The following is a 19,507-nucleotide window of genomic DNA, read 5'->3' as shown; positions in this document are numbered from 1 at the left end:
TGGTTACACAAGAATTTCCAGAAACTCTCTCAACATGCCTGCCTGGTGAAAATATAACTCTCTGTGACATCGTCAGCTCAACCCCTCTAAAATTCCAGACAGCAGCACATACTGTATACATCACCTATGATAAACTAGTGATAACAGATTATGTTTGATCACCAAGGAGGACAAAGACTGTACTTTTAAATGTGCTTGGGGGCTTAACAGCACAGGCAGATCATGAGATGAGAGATTTTGCCTGGGTTCAGTGAACATGGCCAAGATGGTCAGAGCTGTGTGTGTGTAAGAGTGTTGTGCAAACACATAAGCCCATTGAGGAGGGCGGGCTGTGACAGTAATTGAATGCATGTGTTGCTGTCTGGCCTCAGTGACATGGCCAACTCATTCTCACTACAGTGCAGGAGAGGAGTCAGAGTCAGCACTAGCCTATAGGCCCACCTTATGAATATGATGCAATGGACAGACAAACTGTCTTTGTTATTACCCATCATGTGGCCCAGATTAATTTACTATCTTTTGAACATTGTGTACATAAATGTTAATTTAAGATAGGGCCACCTTATAGCATTCTAATATTGTTCTTCTTTAGTTCCATGCAATAAGGAAGTTATTGACCAGCCCACTAGTGTAGTTGTTCAGTACAGTGCTTGGTCACTGGCTGCAGGCTAGAAGTGTTTTTCTGACAGATAATCAGGGTGCAAAATAGTGTTAGTAATCAATGAGTTAGGCTATTTAAATATAGACTAGGGTGTTTTCACATAAAGTCCTCTTTAAAGTGTACTCTGGGGTAAAAATAAAAGCAGAAATATGTATTCACTCTTTGTATTCACACTGCCCTTGCCTTTGAATGAGGACTCAACTCTTTTGCCAGTTCACTTCACATATTTTGTGGTATGAGTCCTCTTTTCATTCACATTGCTATATTTAGAGAGGAACCAAGATCTTTTTCCAACATTCACTCCATGCGCTCTGGGTTTTTCCATCAGAATGTATTTATTGGACAGCTAGATATACCTACAGATAATAGATTGCATTTAGTTAAAGATGCACCATCGCTCCGCCATTTCCTGCTTGCTAAAATTCTAATAGTTCGCCTAATTTCAGATTGTGACAAAACAAGCAAGTATAGTGTAGATAATCATTGTACCATCTAAACCGCTGTGAAATATCTTTCCCATAACCAAAAATATTGTATTTTCAGCCCGGGACGCATAGAAATAGCGCACATAGAGCAGATCTACTGCTCCTTAGACTTGTTTTCAATGAGAATGACAGATCTAAAACTTACATTTCTATGTGAATTTGGTCAGGTCACCCAAAAAGTTACATATTGCAGCTTTAAAAGATGAGCCATAATAATTGTAAATATTATTGGTAACAGAATAAATAGCAGAAGAATAACTGCAGATTAAATAATGCTGTAATTGAAAATTGTACACCCAATGTAGGCTACTGCCCCTTTAAGAGCTAGAATAGCTTTTGTACCCTATGTTGCGATTCTCACCAAATATGTTGGCATCTTCTCACACTATTCAAACCCCACAATCAAATAAAAGGCTTATGAAGCTCCTCTTCGCCCATAGATCACATATTGCAAACAAATAATCTGAATTAAAAAACTCTATACATATTTTGGAATTTCTGTGCATCCTTGACAATCGCTAATCAATAGGCCTACCCAAAAACAGCAACAACAAAAAAATCCAGGAACCAGCACATCATCTTCTCTCTTTTGTGGCACCAATGTGAGAGTTTTTGGCAGGGGAAACAGTGTGTGGTATGGGAATAATGACAATGGAACCTAGGGAGCTTTGTGTTCACATTGCCCTAAAAAAGGGAAACGGACCGCAAAATTCAAGCGAACCGAAGTGACCACATCTCGAGATGGTCTCAGTTCGGTTCGCTTTGGGGGCTCTTTTTAGGGGTCTGAGTTCCTTTTAGTGTTCACACTGCACAAAAAATTAAGCGAACCGCACTGAGTTCACAAAAATTGGCTGAAAGGGACCAAGTTTGAACACCCTAACTATTGAAAAACATTTTGTAATTTTTCTGACAAGTCTCTAGATAAAAGTTGCCCATATTGGTTCTGGGTGAGTGGTAGAAGTTTGACCTGTTCCTTACCCCCTCCTCTCTCTCTCCTCCAGGGCTTTGACCCTCCCCATCAAAGTGACACCAGAACGGTTTACATCGCAAACCGCTTCCCTCAACATGGCCATTATGTCCCTCAGCGGTTTGCAGACAACAGAATCATATCATCCAAGGTAAGGCAGAGGTGTTGAACCCCTAGGTTTTGTGTCAAAAGCAACAACAAATGTTCAAATTACTCAACCATTTTATTTCAGTATCAAACAACTCACACTTTGATGTTCCTGTCCCCCCCCCCCCCCCTTTTAGTACACCGTTTGGAATTTTGTTCCCAAGAATCTGTTTGAACAGTTCAGAAGAATAGCCAATTTTTATTTTCTCATCATATTCCTGGTCCAGGTAAGGGCTTGCCTCAGCACACAGTCTACCATGATTCAAACTGTTGCTGGCCTAAATATTATACTATTACTAAATATTGTGCTATTCAGTGGCCAGTGAACAATAATTGCTGTGTGCTCTTGAGCATACTGTGCTCAAGTATGCATCTGGCTACTCTTAGAGGCCACACTTTGATTTGTGCTTTCTGTGGCCGCCACTGTGTCCAATTCTAAATCTATTGCTTCGTTATACATAGTACAATATTCATGATGCATTTTCTGCAATAAGGATGGCTTCAGCTTACGAATGGCCAGTGTGCTTTTAGGTTAAATGAAGAAACGACACTATTGCCAACTATTGTCTCCTTTGACATCATCTCTTTATTTTGCAGCTAATGATAGACACCCCCACTTCCCCTGTCACCAGCGGACTTCCTCTGTTCTTTGTCATCACAGTAACTGCCATCAAACAGGTGAGAACAGCAACATGTTTACTTCCTATTTTTTTCTTCAACATCAACAGTAGATCCAATAAATTGAATGTGGCTGCTTATCATACATACTGTACTTTGTCTAAATGTCAGAATGTCTAGATGGTTAAATCTCATCCCTTCCCTTCCCCCACCACTCAGGGCTATGAGGACTGGCTGAGGCACAAGGCGGACAACGAGGTGAACGGGGCGCCTGTGTTTGTGGTGCGCAGTGGCAGCCTCGTGCAGACCCGCTCAAAGAACATCCGAGTGAGTCACCTCACTGTCATAATGAGTCCTGCCTTGTACAGCACACCGTCCTAACACTTAGCATACCCTACACCCACATTTCAGACAAACAGCTACATGTCATATAACTCCCACTTTTGGCTGGTGCTTTGTACCACTGTGTTAAAGATTTGTCCGAAAACCAATTGGCCAGGCCAGGAATGTAAAACCAAGGTACCACCCACAGTCTCAGGCATTACATTCTTTGCTTAAATGTTGGTACTCACTAGCCCGTGTTAAATGTCTTCACCAGGTAGTTATTGAATAAGAGGATTTGTTCCCAATTTAACAAAGGTTAGCCAGATGTAGCTAGCCGATGTTAAAAATCAGCACTCTTCATTCGTGTACTCTAATAATCCACAAGGTAGAATAAATCATACATTAAAGATGGAATCCGCAGTAGGGGAAACACCCCCCACCACCACCATTATTGTTTTTATTGCAGAGCTGAGGAGTGCCATGGTAAAAAAAAAAATGCAGGACATATTGTGCTCTTCTATCGCATGTGCAATGATGTCGGAGGGGAACAAATTGTTTGTTTGCAGTAACTTCTTTGTTTTTGTAATATTGCAAACGGATGTGGCTGTTTCACCATTAAGGATTCAAGCTTTAAACTGCCAGAAGAATAAGTGTATTCAAGTGCTATTTTAGTTTGTTGTTCTTCCACAGTTCTGCAGATGGAATGCAGCAGTTTTCACATGGAAAAAGTTTTGCTATTTTTAAAACAGTGCATGGTGGCGTTCACTATTGTCTGTCCAGTCTTCAGAAAATATTGGATTCTGAGGTCGTGGATATCATGAGGGAGATTTGCTCCTCATTCATCTGTTGTGACGTGTCTGTCTGTGCTGTCTGCTCAGGTGGGGGACATAGTCCGGGTGGCCAAAGATGAGACGTTCCCAGTGGACCTGGTCCTCTTATCATCGGACCGAGCTGAGGGGACATGTCACATCACCACCACCAGCCTGGACGGAGAGACTAATCTCAAGGTTGGGCTTTTAATCTTCCATCCCCGCTCTCTCTTTCTCTCTAAGCACCTAAATGAGTTAGCTTTCCCCTCTCACAAGGGGAGGAAAAACGGCTATTTCCTTTCATTTCCATGATAGTACTTGTGCAGTCTGTCGAGAGATCATGTTTTTGCCAGAGGCAACATATCTAATTATCTGCTTCTAATCAAAATGCTTGTGCCATATAACAGTTTATTTTTTTATTTATTTTTTCGTGAAATTTATTTTTTGTCAGTTTTTTCTTGTGCAATCTCAGGGGTGCAGCCTCTGTCATCAGCCTTCTGTTCCAGCTACTTGTTTTTTATGGCTGTTTGTTGCAGTAATGACATTACAATCCATTGGGGGATGGAATCGCTTTCTCACTGAGGGGGTTTGAGCACCAGATTGGATTTTGCCTCTCAAGCAGTCAAGGAGTGATTCAGTTAAATTATAAATGTAAACCTAACAAGCCTTGTGGCCTCTTTAACCTTTCAAAGTGTATTTATATTCTATAAAAGTGCTATCTTTGTCCCTCTCTGTGGTCCTGTAGACTCACTACTCTGTGCCGGAGACATTGGTGTCTCAGTCGGTGTCCAGGCTGGAAGCCCTACATGCTGTGGTGGAGTGTCAGCAGCCAGATGCAGATCTGTACAGGTACGCTACAGTCACCCTGCACTCACTGGCCAGTCAGGACGCTGAGCTCTCCTTTCAATGTCCCCGGAACTGAACATTATTATTTCTCACATTCACATTTCTACTGGCCAGAATGGAGGTATTTTTTTTAGGGTTGAATGACAGGACTGTTGGTGTTGCGGTTTCTCTGTTACTCTGTTACTCTCCCCATTCAGCAGAAATGTTTCTACTTTCAGGTTTGTCGGACGAATAACGGTAACACAACAAGGAGAAGAAATTGTAAGGTGAAATTGCCAAATGTGCTAATTCTAGTTTTTATCTGTGTTGCATGGATGGAGTGGCAGAAATTGTTTCCATTTGCTGGTGAAAGAAAAGTTATTATGTGGTATCATTCGCTATTTGTCGCTGCCTCCTTAGACCCCTTGGACCAGAGAACCTACTGCTTCGAGGAGCAAGATTAAAAAATACCAAAGAAATTTTTGGTATGTGGCTTCTGGCTCTCACTGTTGCTATCTACATTGTTTTCTGTCCTCAGTTATCCTCTCAGTTCAACTCAGTTGCCCAGTTGGTTGTTGTCTATGCAGGGTTCAGTAAAGTTCCACTCTTGATTTGCAGGTGTGGCAGTTTACACTGGGATGGAGTCCAAGATGGCCCTGAACTACAAGTGCAAATCCCAGAAGCGCTCTGCAGTGGAGAAGTGCGCATTAGGACATTCTGCAACTCTGAACACTTCTGAGTTTCCTCTTCTCATGTTTCAGGTTCATCTCTATGTACTGTATATCAGACTGTGTGTATCTGTGCTGTTTTTCTCTCAGGTCCATGAACACCTTCCTGCTCATCTACCTGGGCATCCTGCTGTTTGAGGCCATCCTCAGCACTATCCTGAAGTACGCCTGGCAGGCTGAGAACAAATGGGACGAGCCCTTCTACAACCAGAAGACGGAGCAGGAGAGAAACAGCAGCCAGGTCAGTCACTGTCTGAAACACTTTATTCACACTGATACATCATGGTCTAAAACAGAGGATCTTAGATTTCATAGGATTCTTGGATACTTATTCTTTGCAAATAGTTTGTGGTTTTGGGGGATAATGTGGTGAGTGAGTGAAGGAGGTGGAAAGATGTATTATTTTTTCAACAACTCTTGGTGTGGCTTCCCACGCAGTCGCAGTTGGTATGACTCAACGTATTGTGACGGCATAAGAGAATGTAGCGCTCACCCTGACAATTCCCATCAGTCAATAAGAAAGGTGCTCTCCTAAAACCTCCATTCACTTTCCAATGAGGTCTCAAGCCATTTGCTGTGTGTCCCTCTCCTCCTCCCACCCACTTCCTTGTTGACAGATCCTGAAGTTCATCTCTGATTTCCTGGCGTTTCTGGTCCTGTACAACTTCATCATCCCCATCTCGCTCTACGTCACCGTGGAGATGCAGAAGTTCTTGGGCTCGTTTTTCATTGGCTGGGACTTGGACCTCTATCACGAGGAGAGCGACCAGATGGCTCAGGTCAACACGTCCGATCTGAACGAGGAGCTGGGACAGGTACGGACACCAAGTCTCAACGTCATAGCTGAGTTAGTTTGTGTGAGTGTGTAATGATCAGCCTCTGTTTATTTCTGTTCTAGGTGGAATATGTATTCACGGATAAAACCGGCACCCTGACGGAGAACGAGATGCTGTTCCGTGAATGTTCAATCAACGGTATCAAATACCAGGAAATCAATGGAAAGCTTGTACCTGAGGGGATGACGGATGACTCGCTTGACGGATCTGTGCCTGATCTGGTAAATACCATTAAAACCTCACATATATAATATAATATAATATGCCATTTAGCAGACGCTTTTATCCAAAGCGACTTACAGTCATGCGTGCATACATCTTTGTGTATGGGTGGTCCCGGGGATCGAACCCACTACCTTGGCGTTACAAGCGCCGTGCTCTACCAGCTGAGCTACAGAGGACCACGATATATCGCCCAAGTGACTTGTGACCAGTATTTATCCATTCACTGTCTGTCTGTCCATTCATGAAATATACATGGTTTGTCTGCATTTCCACCCATGTGTTATACTTGTGTTCATTGACTGTCCTCATGGCTTTGGACCGTCAGTGGTTTGATGACTCTAGGTACTGTACTCATGTCTGTCTGTCTCTCTCTCTGTCTGTCTGCCACCTCTCAGAGTCGGGAGGAGTTGCTGTTCCTGAAGGCAGTGTCGCTGTGTCACACAGTGCAGATCAGCTACGAGCAGCCAGGCGACGGCCCGGGGGATCCCTTCTCCCACGCTAACGGCTTCTCCTCCCAGATGGAGTACTATGCCTCCTCGCCGGACGAGAAAGCACTGGTGGAAGCCACGAAAAGGTACCCAGGAGGATAGCTGTCGTGTCATGCTGTTCAACCCATGTGTACTGTTGTTGGTTAATAAAATCAATATCTATAGCTATATGACCAGTGCTGGTACTACAGGTATTTTTGGACATACAAGCACTCAAACAAATGAACATTTATTGAGACAAATGGTTTTCGAGGTTCAGCACATTCCAGACCACGGTCTGAATATTACAGTTATGGTCATGTGGGTTATGTATGGGAAACAGTCTGCATGTTACAGTATTTATGGTCAGCAATGTCACATTATCAAATTTAATTGCAGGATGGGGGTAACCTTCATTGGTAGCCATGGAGAAACTATGGAAATAAAAACATTTGGAAAGTCAGAAAAGTAAGTATAATTGTGTATGATTGAAAATTCCATGGCATTTTATGTAGATGAGAACCTGTACTGTGCATAACAAGTAATGTAATACCTGTAATTCCCTTGTTCCACAGGTTTAAACTACTCCATGTACTTGAGTTTGATGCAAACAGAAGGAGAATGAGTGTCATATTACAGACACCACCAGGTACAGTGATTTCTCTCCATATTAGACTTGAATGGCTCATTCATAAATATTGTATTAGCATTTCATTACATGAGGTCCTCTGTAGCTCAGTTGGTAGAACATGATTCTTGCAACGTCAGGATAGTGGGTTTGATTCCCGGACCACCCATACGTAAAAAAATGTATGCACTTATGACTGTAAGTCGCTTTGGAATAAAAGCATCTGCTAAAATGGCATATATTAGATAGATAGATGGATAGATGATGTTACCCACCTTTTGATTTAGTCCTGTAACGTGGTTCAGTCCATTTCCCTGTATTTCATATCGGGCCAAGACTGACTATGACAACTCATTTGCGATATATTTTGTCTATTGCTGTAGGGGAAAAAGTACTATTTACAAAGGGAGCTGAGTCCGCCATTCTTCCCTTTACTACAAGTGGAGAAATCGACAAAACCAAAGTACATGTAGATGAATTTGCCTTGGTGAGTAAAACCACATCACATCATATTAGACAAGGCACTATGTCCATCCCTTATGTGCAGCAGGTTCTTGCTACGCTGAATGCTATCTTTTATTATCTGTGCTGAAGAGCACACCAGAGCAGTTGGGACACTTCCTGTCTGAAATGAACACATGGGTACTTGGATGCTCACGTGCACATGGACACCCTCACATACCACATTTTAATTCCACAAGATTGGAGATAAACTTCACACGCTATATTGAAATGCCACTTGTCTGAAAAAAGTCCCCACATTTTTCCATGCGTATTGCAATGTAAAGATTACTTTTGGTCCTTCCCCCTAGAATCCCCTATCAAAAGCAATAAATCCAATTTATCCAGACATCAGGATCTACCGAGAGATAGTTTTTGATAGGATATACCGAGAGATAGTTTTTGATTTGTGACTAGCAGGTGTGTGGTTATTTGATATAGACCCAGTCCCTGACAGCTTCTCATTTCTCTCTCTTTCCCCTCTTTCTTCTCCCTCTCCAGAAGGGCCTGCGGACGTTGGTGGTGGCCTGCAGACACTTCAGTGTGGAGGAGTATGAGGTGGTGGACCGGCGGCTCCACGAGGCCCGCACGGCCCTGCAGCAGAGGGAGGAGAGGCTGGCCGAAGTCTTCAGCTTCATAGAGAAGGACCTGGAGCTGCTGGGAGCCACTGGTGTGGAAGACAAGTATGTCAACAACACTGTGGCGCATGTCTGGTCACGGGTTAGCTCATTATGAAACCAAGCAATGTTATCTGAAAGGGTTGGGCTATTTGAACAATCGATCAGTAGAGTTTGTTAACATATACAGTGCCTTCATACCCCTTGACTTATTCCACATTTTGTTGTTACAGCCTGAATTCAAAATAGCTTAAATCGTTGTTTTCTCATCCATCTACACACAATACCCCATAATGACAAACTGAAAACATGTTTTTAGATTTTTTTGCAAATGTATTGAAAATGAAATACAGAAAAATCTAATTTACTTAAGTATTCACACCCCTGTGTCAGTACATGTTAGAATCACCTTTGGCAGTGATTACAGCTTTGAGTCTTTCTGGGTAAGTCTCAAAGCGCTTTGCATACCTGGGGCCTAATTTATCAATATTGCGTAGAAACTATTCTTAAATACTACTTTCGAACGGAATTTAGAATGTTCATACGCGTAGAAAAAGTAATACGCACACCGGTAGGAGATAACCATTGATAAATACCAATTGTTCTTAACCTCAGTGCTCATGCAGGACCTTGGCTATTTGCATTTCTAAACGCCCCTAATTAACCATATTGTTCAAAATCATCCCTGTGTGTAATATACAATGCCGTACCATGAAATACATTGCAAGCAAAATAAAAACAAATCGGCAAGCACCCGCTGAAAAGTGCCAGTTGCCAAAAACACGAGGGTGGATGGCACTTGGATGTGCACAGGAATGGCATGTTTGCCGTTTTAAAGTAGGTCTTAAATCCTCGCAAAAATCCTATGAGATTGGTTTTGGAAAACGATATCTGATGAGAAAAGAAAAAGTCCCACCTGTCTCTAAAAACGCGCTCTCTGCAAAATGCAGCGTGTGCCAAGTCTTCCAACAGAGCAAGATCAACCTCTCATTCAATTTCACATTATTTCAGTCTTTTATAGTATTTCAACAATGGTTTTACTTTCACACGTGCCTCTAATTTAACAAATTACTGTACTTTATATGGATTATTATCGTAACAAATGCACTGATGTGGTCAAATTATATGCCTGTCAAGATATGTTGCATGAATTCACAATGTAAATACAATGAAATCGAAAAATGATTTACCGTGGCACTAGAGGCACATGGCTTCCTCCTCTGTTCCTTGTCAACAGATTGTTTACCTTGACAGATCATTGTGACTCATCACCTCTGTGCAGCAGCAGCCTCCCTAGGCCGGGGGCGGGGCTCAGCCCTCCTGAGCCTAATGCACTTAGCCAATCAAACATGACTCATGCCTTTCTGCATGCAGCCCTGCTACATCTCATACATCAGTCACCAAGTGTGCTGTCCTCTGTAGCTCAGCTGGTAGAGCACGGCGCTTGTAACGCCAAGGTAGTGGGTTCGATCCCCGGGACCACCCATACACAAAAATGTATGCACGCATGACTGTAAGTCGCTTTGGATAAAAGCGTCTGCTAAATGGCATATTATTATTATTATTATTATTATGCTGCTGGAATGAGATGGTGCTCTGAATTTTGGAATATAGGCTCTGTTAACACTGGTTAGAGGGGTTTCAAGGCATGCCTTTAGAAAGGATCAGTATGGAAAAGGTATGCACTCACTAACTGTAAGTCCCTCTAGATAAGAGCGTCTGCTAAATGACTAAAATGTAAAATCAGGATCCAACATTCAAGCTCGTTTTGTGTGACTGTGTTGTTGAGAGGCCTGTCATAAAATGTAATGGGGCATACGCATGCTCCATTACAACAATAATGTAACAAAGGCTCAACTGCCATCATCTGCATCTGGGTTGGTTTTGAGTGCATCTTAAGGCAACTATTCATGTCTAAGCTGATTACAACATTTATTACATGGAATGCCTCAGACTGACTCCCTGTCAGTCACGCATGCTGAATAGAGTGGCCATGGAGACACTGAAAATCAAATTTGTCACATGCATGTGTAAACCTTACTGTGAAATGCTTACTCACAAGCCCTTAACCAACAATTTAGTTCAAGAAATAGAGTTAAGAAAATATTTACTAAATAAAATAAAGTACTTTTTAAAAATAAAAAGCAACACAATAAAATAATAATAACAAGGCTATATACAGGGGGTACCGGTACCGAGTCAATGTGCGGGGGTACAGGTTAGTCAAGGTAATTTGTACATGTAGGTAGGGGTAAAGTCACTATGCATAGATAATAAACAGCGAGTAGCAGCAGTGTAAAAAAAGGTGGCCATTTGATTAATTGTTCAGCAGTCTCATGGCTTGGGGGTAAAGCTGTTAAGGAGCCTTTTGGACCTAGACTTGGCGCTCCAGTACCGCTTGCCGTGCGGTAGCAGAGAGAACAGTCTATGACTTGGGTGACTGGAGTCTTTGACAATTATTTTGGGCCTTCCTCTGACAACTCCTAGTATATAGGTCATGGATGGCAGGAAGCTTGGCCCCTGTGATGTACTGGGCCGTACACACTACCATCTGTAGCGCCTTACGGTCAGATGCCGAGCAGTTGCCATACCAGGCGGTGATGCAACCGGTCAGGATGCTCTCGATGGTGCAGCTGTAGAACGTTTTGAGGATCTTTTCAGTCTCCTGAGGGGAAAAGGTGTTGTTGTGCCCTCTTCATGACTGTCTTTGTGTGTTTGGACCATGATAGTTTGTTGGTGATGTGGACTCCAAGGAACTTGAAACTCTCGACCCACTCCACTAAAGCCCCGTCGATGTGAATGAGGGCGTGTTCGGCCCTCCTTTTCCTGTAGTCCACGATCAGTTCCTTTGTCTTGTTCACGTTGAGGGAGATGTTGTTGTCCTGGCACAACACTGCCAAGTCTCTGACCTCCTCCCTATAGGCTGTCATCGTTGTCGGTGAAGCAGAGGCACTGGATTTGGCCACTAGTCAGTGGCAATCCAGGAGAGACACTGTTGTCGTTGACGTTTGAGTGTGTGTCTGTGTGCTTGCTCTGCAGTGAGACCCAGACAGACCACACCATCTGCCTGTGACGCAGCCCAGTCTCCTCTCTCTTTCTCTCTCTTTTCTAATTAATTCTCCCTCCGGCGAACACTGTGCTTATAGAACTTCTTGCTCAGAGGATGCTGCTCTGCTCACCCCCCACAAAAGGAACGAGCCTCTACATTATTGAGGATATAATTAATCTTAAGCACCCTCTCTTTAGCCTCTTAATCAGTATGGCTTTCACCACCTAACTTTAACATTTCTATCTCAACATCATCTCTGTATTCATACTGCAGTGCCGCTTGTGAACAACATGCTTAGTATGGCTGTAACAATACCAGTGTTGTAGACGTGGATAGTATCGACTATCCACCTCTACGCTGATTACTACATTTATTACATGGAATGCCTCAGCTAGGGCTGTGACGATACAAGGATTGCAATATTTTTTTCCATGACAAAAATGAAAACGCGAAGCAAACTCTTTGAAATTTGACGAACTGACTTGTTGGAAAGGTATCATCCTATGACGGTGCCACGTTGAAAGTCACTGAGCTCTTCAGTACGGACATTCTACTGCCAATGTTTGTCAATGGAGATTGCATGGCTGTGTGCTCGATTTTATAAACCTGTCAGCAACGGGTGTGGCTGAAATAGCCAAATCCACTTATCTGAAGGGGTGTCCACATACCATGTAGTGTACATACACGTTTACTTCAGGAGGATGGTCTCAACACACTCCAATGGAATATGGATGCGTGCAAATTTGCTACAGCAGCATTGAGGCTAATCAGACAGGTTATGTTAATTGTGCAAATACAAGCTGTACGTTTTTTGCCTCCTGTGGTGGAAGGATGAAAATTGAGGTTGAAACAGACACACAAACAAACTTTGTTCCTTGTACTGCAATCAGTGTGCGGTACACTCACAGAAACCCTCCCTACTGTTTAACAGAAATGAACCACCTCTGGTTCTACCTTTTTCGGTCTTCATTCGGCACAGAGGCTAACGTGTTATGTCTGTGTCCCCAGGCTGCAGGAGAAGGTCCAGGAAACCATTGAGGCGCTGCGTCTGGCCGGGATCAAGGTGTGGGTGCTAACCGGGGACAAGCACGAGACGGCGGTCAGTGTCAGCCTCTCCTGCGGCCACTTCCACCGCACCATGAACATCCTGGAGCTGGTGCAGCAGAAGTCTGACAACGAGTGTGCCGAGCAGCTCCGACAACTGGCAAGGAGGTAGGACACTGTCACTCACATCTACCACCATGTTTCCCAATGCTCTTCATGTCACTCACTCACTATGTCTATGATCCATGTGTCCTGGGTTGACTAGTCTACATGCCCTCATCAGCAGGTTGTTGTATTCAGGGTGCAATAATGAAGTATAGAAGGCAGAGATTAACGTCATATTTATCGTTCATGATCAATGATGAGTGTTAAGGACAGTGCTCTCCAATGAAGAGAATCACTGTGTAGTGTGAACATGTCAGAATGTTGTCAGAGCAGCTCTGGGAACCTTCTGTTCTGTATCACCACTGATACAGTCCCTTTTTCAATGGTCCTTGGCTTATTAATGGTGAAGGAGGAGTCTCGGTGCAGGTCCCCTGGGGGGAGACTATCATTAGGCACGATGCGCCGCGGATGACTCAGTTTGGAAAGCGGAGAAGAGTTGCCATAGCACTCTAACTGAATTTGGAAGATTATTATTTTTTTGTAGAGGTAGTCACGACACTAATCCTCCCACATACCACCCGTGCTGCGTGACAAATTATGGAAATGGTTATGAGAAATCATGACCATTAATATGTTTTTATTAAATTCCATTTAAAATAAGTTGATTATATTCGGAGATGATGCATAACCCTTCCAGTGATGGCCCATTTGTGAGATGCACTGTAGTCTCCTGTAGTTCAGTTGGTAGAGCATGGCGCTTGCTACGCCAGGGTTGTGGGTTCGTTTCCCACGGGGGGCCAGTATGAAAATGTATGCACTCACTAACTGTAAGTCACTCTGGATAAGAGCGTCTGCTAAATGACTAAAATGTAAATGTAAAATGTAGTGTGTGTGTGTACGTCCTGTGCCGTGAGGACCTCTATGCTAAGGCTGTATAGTTATACCTGCTCTCCTCTGTGTTCCTCTGTGTGTGTGTGTGTGTGTGTGTGTGTGTGTGTGTAGGATCAAAGAGGACCATGTGATCCAACATGGCTTGGTGGTGGATGGGGCCAGCCTGTCTCTGGCGCTGCGGGGGCACGAGAAGCTCTTCATGGAGGTGTGCAAGAACTGCTCTGCCGTGCTGTGCTGCCGGATGGCGCCCCTGCAGAAGGCTAAGGCAAGTTACCTTACTGTCACTGCTTCACCTCACTACCAGCCTATTAGGGCTTTCCTTTATGAATAGAGCCAGTGAACAGCGCTATTCGGATTTCTCTCATGCTCTGTCAAGAATTAAGAACAAATGTATTGTTAATGTAAAGATGATTGTCTACTGACAGGCTACATACTTACATCCTAGTAGAATGAACATACTGTATGATTGAAATAGAGGTTACAACAGATTAAAACAGTGCACTCTTACAACTCACTCACAACCAATGTTGGGGAACATTAGTTTTAAAACGCTACGCTACAACGTTAGTCGTTACATTACTTTTTTGTTACCAAAAACAGAAAACCCTCTGAAGATGTGTTGGTCATTCTTATGCGCAGTAGAGGTAGCACACTACCTTTTGAATGGCTTATAACCTACGTCCATATCACTCTGTGCTATACTAACTAATGTAACAATGACAGATGCAATATCTCCTTTACAATACTTAAATACATATGTAAAACCAACTAGGCACAGTAAAAGGAGAGCTCAAATAGCTTACAAGAACAACTGGCTACCAATCTGTTGTACAGATACGAACTGGGCAGCGAGATTATATGTAAAACTAGGCCTATACGATCACATTGTGCGCTTTTAGTGCCCTTTTTAACGTTAGCTAGCTAGCTACATCATATCAAAGCTGTCTGGTTTGCTAGCTAGCTAATAGCCAATGCCATGGCAAGGAAGGTTAGAATTAAGCTAGCCTGTTATGCTAGCGACGATGCTAACCGTTTACATTTTTACATTACATTTTAGTCATTTAGCAGACGCTCTTATCCAGAGCGATTTACAGAAGCAATTAGGGTTAAGTGCCTTGCTCAAGGGCACATCGACAGATTTTTCACCTAGTTGGCTCGGGGATTAGAACCAGCGACCTTTCGGTTACTGGCACAACGCTCTTACCCACTAAGCTACCTGCCGCCAGCTAGCTAACGTTAGCAAGCTAAATACATGGATCGAAGTCTGGCTGGCACTGGCAGGTGTAAAGGGTAACGTTACTTACAGCATGGTGAATTAAATTCAACATCTTGCTAGCTAGCTAGCAACAATAGCCAGCTGCAGAGTCACATATTGGCTACCTAGCAACATGACATCATTTCTAATTTCTGGAGGAGGTGGAAACTCAATTCGAGCTAGCCCACCAAGGCCAACCCGGGTTCACTTCAAAGTGCCAATGGAAAACGGGGCTTTAGTGCCCTTTCCTTTATAGCGAAGAGAGAGCTGGAGAAATGTCAATTCTTATTAACTGAGCTTAACTTGTTCACCAACGTTGTTTGCTATTAAATAAACAGGGCACTCGCCTGAACCCGATGATCCGCGTGAATCCTGCGAGTAGCGTCAGTCAAGATTCGAGGGGTAACATCTGTTCTTTTCTTCTACCAATTCAAAATAGTTCCACAATGTATTCTCTGGCATCTCGCTAGTTATCTCGCTACTAGCCAGCTACCCACGACAACGTTCGTGCAGAAACAGAAAGAGTGCGAACCAGAGTGAACACAGCCTAGGGGGAGGGATTTTCATTTTTTATTTGCACCAACAAAGAAAAAGCTAAATAATATTGTAAAAGTAACCACTTGCTTATTAGAAAAAGTAACTGATTACTTAAATTGAAAAACGAACACCTTAAGTTACTTGTTACCACAAAAAGTAATCTGAGTACTCTAACCCGTTACTTTGGGGCGGCAGGTAGCTTAGTGGGTAAGAGCGTTGTGCCAGTAACCGAAAGGTCGCTGGTTCTAATCCCCGAGCCGACTAGGTGAAAAATCTGTCGATGTGCCCTTAAGCAAGGCACTTAACCCTAATTGCTCCTGTAAGTCGCTCTGGATAAGAGCGTCTGCTAAATGACTAAAATGTAAAAAAATGTAATGTAACGCATTACCCCCGACACTGCTCACAACAGTGCACTCTTACAACTCACTCACAACAGTGCACTCTTGCAACTCACTCACAGCAGTGCACTCGTACAACTCACTCACAGCAGTGCACTCTTACAACTCACTCACAGCAGTGCACTCGTACAACACACTCACAGCAGTGCATTCGTACAACTCACTCACAGCAGTGCATTCGTACAACTCACAACAGTGTACTATTACAAATCACTCACAACAGTGCACTCTTGCAACTCACTCACAGCAGTGCACTCGTACAACTCACAGCAGTGCATTCGTACAACTCACTCACAGCAGTGCATTCGTACAACTCACAACAGTGTACTATTACAAATCACTCACAACAGTGCACTCTTGCAACTCACTCACAGCAGTGCACTCGTACAACTCACAGCAGTGCATTCGTACAACTCACTCACAGCAGTGCATTCGTACAACTCACAACAGTGTACTATTACAAATCACTCACAACAGTGCACTCTTGCAACTCACTCACAGCAGTGCACTCGTACAACTCACAGCAGTGCACTCGTACAACTCACAGCAGTGCACTCGTACAACTCACAGCAGTGCACTCGTACAACTCACAGCAGTGCACTCGTACAACTCACAGCAGTGCACTCGTACAACTCACAGCAGTGCACTCGTACAACTCACTCACAGCAGTGCACTCGTACAACTCACTCACAGCAGTGCACTCGTACAACTCACTCACAGCAGTGCACTCGTACAACTCACAACAGTGCGTTATTGCTACTCACTCACAAATCACTCACAACAGTGCATTCTTGCAACTCACTCACAACAGTGCACTCTTGCAACTCACTCACAACAGTGCACTCTTGCAACTCACTCACAGCAGTGCACTCGTACAACTCACAGCAGTGCATTCGTACAACTCACTCACAGCAGTGCATTCGTACAACTCACAACAGTGCACTATTACAAATCACTCACAACAGTGCACTCTTGCAACTCACTCACAGCAGTGCACTCGTACAACTCACAGCAGTGCATTCGTACAACTCACTCACAGCAGTGCATTCGTACAACTCACAACAGTGTACTATTACAAATCACTCACAACAGTGCACTCTTGCAACTCACTCACAGCAGTGCACTCGTACAACTCACAGCAGTGCACTCGTACAACTCACAGCAGTGCACTCGTACAACTCACAGCAGTGCACTCGTACAACTCACAGCAGTGCACTCGTACAACTCACAGCAGTGCACTCGTACAACTCACTCACAGCAGTGCACTCGTACAACTCACTCACAGCAGTGCACTCGTACAACTCACTCACAGCAGTGCACTCGTACAACTCACAACAGTGCGTTATTGCTACTCACTCACAAATCACTCACAACAGTGCATTCTTGCAACTCACTCACAACAGTGCACTCTTGCAACTCACTCACAACAGTGCACTCTTGCAACTCACTCACAACAGTGCACTCTTGCAACTCACTCACAACAGTGCACTCTTGCAACTCACTCACAACAGTGCACTCTTGCAACTCACTCACAACAGTGCACTCTTGCAACTCACTCACAACAGTGCACTTGCATGACATGCACAAATTGTCTTAACTTCCTTAAAATGGATAGCTATTTCAGTTTAATCTTTTGGTTTCTCTGAGTTTTGTATTAGTGGTCAATGCAGTGGAGAGTAGAGTATCTGGCCAGTGCTGTGGTTTTATCTGCAGTGTTACATTAAAGGTTAATTGCTGTGGACATGCTCCTGGTCTCATTTGGACTGCTTCTTAATGAGGATTTTATGCTGCTTGGCAGGTGGTGAGATTGCTGAAAACATCTCCAGAGAAACCCATCACTTTAGCCATTGGGGATGGAGCCAATGATGTCAGCATGATTCAAGAAGCCCATGTTGGCATAGGTAAGTCCTCCACCCCATCAAATTACAGTAGGGTCGTTCCACCTCAAAGCACAAGAAAGAGGATTTCGACACCCACCATCTCAGATTGTTCTGAAATCGTTTCTGTTGTTAGATAAGATTAGCATTCCTCCAACATTATATTGTTGAAATATAATTCAAAAAAATAACATCACAAAATTCACTGAGAATACATTGCATAGGATGAAGAAACAATACTCAGAGCCGCAGCTCCATACTACTTGTCAAACATGGAGAACTGATACTATTGACTCGTTGTTGGGGTGGGGTGTAGGGGGTTCTGTGGATGGCTTTTGACCACTTCTTTGGATTCCTCATGTCTTACTCATTAATAGAAAAAAGTTTGGTCCAAATCGGACGTTAGGTACTACAATGATTGAATATTATATGAATCCTATAAATTAAAATGGACAATTTGGGTGCAATCAATTAGCTTAATTTCTCAGAGATCTAATTTTATTTCAACAAAATAATGTTTCCGGAATGCTTATCTTATCTGTTTCTAACTACAGAAACGATTTCAGAACAATCCAAGATGGTGGGTGTCATGGCTTGCTGAAATGGCATGGAACGACCCAATAACCAATTACTCAATACTGTATTTTTTTTGTAGTTTCAGTACAAAGTGGCTAATAACAGACTTCATTTTTTCAGGAATCATGGGCAAGGAGGGAAGACAAGCAGTACGAAACAGTGACTATGCAATAGCAAGGTTTAAATTCCTTTCCAAATTGCTGCTTGTCCATGGCCACTTCTACTACATTAGAATAGCAACCCTTGTACAGTACTTTTTTTACAAGGTGAGTTCAGTGTTTAAGGATGCTTTGCAGTGTCCTATACAATGAAAACCAATACAGGAGCTAGATGTGATTGTCTCGGGTCTAAATCACTTTTTGTCTTCTTTTAGAATGTGTGCTTTATTACGCCCCAGTTTTTATACCAGTTCTTCTGTCTGTTTTCACAACAAGTAAGTGTCTTTCAATGTCTCATTAGTTCTATTTGTTCATTTTTTGTGGTCCCTTATTACTGTTGCTTTGTGAGTGTTGTATCAGTGTACTGTGTTCTGTGTGATCAACATCCCTGTTGTTCTGAAGGTACCACGTGTAGCTTTATCTCCCCTGTGGGATCAACAACTCTAACTGTCCAGGTTTGGATCAACAACATATAAATTAGCCAAATGTAGGACCTAGTTGATGGTGGATAAAGAACGGAAGTGATTTTCTTGGCAGGTGTGTGTGCTGTGTTGTACATGGCCCGGGGTTATGTGGCAACTTTGGCCTACCTCGTTGTTGTGTCCCTGTTTCTCCAGACTCTGTATGACAGCGTCTACCTGACGCTCTACAACATCTGTTTCACCTCCCTGCCCATACTGGTGTACAGCCTGTTTGAGCAACTGGTCCATCCGCATGTGCTGCAGAGCAAGCCAGTGCTCTACAGGTAGGACATGGTGTTCTATTTTACATATTTTTTT

At 43.3% G+C, this 19,507-nt stretch overlaps 1 protein-coding gene across 1 annotated transcript in view; it reads left to right on the top strand.

Annotated features, from left to right (window-relative positions):
- LOC311130491 (phospholipid-transporting ATPase IF-like) overlaps nt 1–19,507 on the top strand; it is a 38,017-nt gene that overhangs the window by 3,047 nt on the left and 15,463 nt on the right. The window contains exons 2-24 of the mRNA XM_084163243.1: nt 2,148–2,264; nt 2,398–2,487; nt 2,858–2,938; nt 3,098–3,205; nt 4,081–4,209; nt 4,757–4,860; nt 5,076–5,123; nt 5,257–5,321; nt 5,455–5,536; nt 5,655–5,805; nt 6,182–6,379; nt 6,463–6,621; nt 7,021–7,199; nt 7,492–7,560; nt 7,668–7,741; nt 8,104–8,207; nt 8,723–8,904; nt 12,896–13,099; nt 14,039–14,192; nt 17,916–18,018; nt 18,691–18,836; nt 18,944–19,003; nt 19,346–19,473. Of these exons, the coding sequence (XP_084019369.1) occupies nt 2,148–2,264; nt 2,398–2,487; nt 2,858–2,938; nt 3,098–3,205; nt 4,081–4,209; nt 4,757–4,860; nt 5,076–5,123; nt 5,257–5,321; nt 5,455–5,536; nt 5,655–5,805; nt 6,182–6,379; nt 6,463–6,621; nt 7,021–7,199; nt 7,492–7,560; nt 7,668–7,741; nt 8,104–8,207; nt 8,723–8,904; nt 12,896–13,099; nt 14,039–14,192; nt 17,916–18,018; nt 18,691–18,836; nt 18,944–19,003; nt 19,346–19,473 (2,735 nt within the window). The remainder of the gene's footprint in view (nt 1–2,147; nt 2,265–2,397; nt 2,488–2,857; nt 2,939–3,097; nt 3,206–4,080; nt 4,210–4,756; nt 4,861–5,075; nt 5,124–5,256; nt 5,322–5,454; nt 5,537–5,654; nt 5,806–6,181; nt 6,380–6,462; nt 6,622–7,020; nt 7,200–7,491; nt 7,561–7,667; nt 7,742–8,103; nt 8,208–8,722; nt 8,905–12,895; nt 13,100–14,038; nt 14,193–17,915; nt 18,019–18,690; nt 18,837–18,943; nt 19,004–19,345; nt 19,474–19,507) is intronic.

Source organism: Coregonus lavaretus (genome assembly GCF_964263955.1).
Source record: "Coregonus lavaretus genome assembly, chromosome: 6".
Classification (NCBI taxonomy): Eukaryota; Metazoa; Chordata; class Actinopteri; order Salmoniformes; family Salmonidae; genus Coregonus; species Coregonus lavaretus.
Note: the sequence above shows the minus strand (reverse complement) of the source record. Positions and strands in the feature narration are given on the sequence as shown.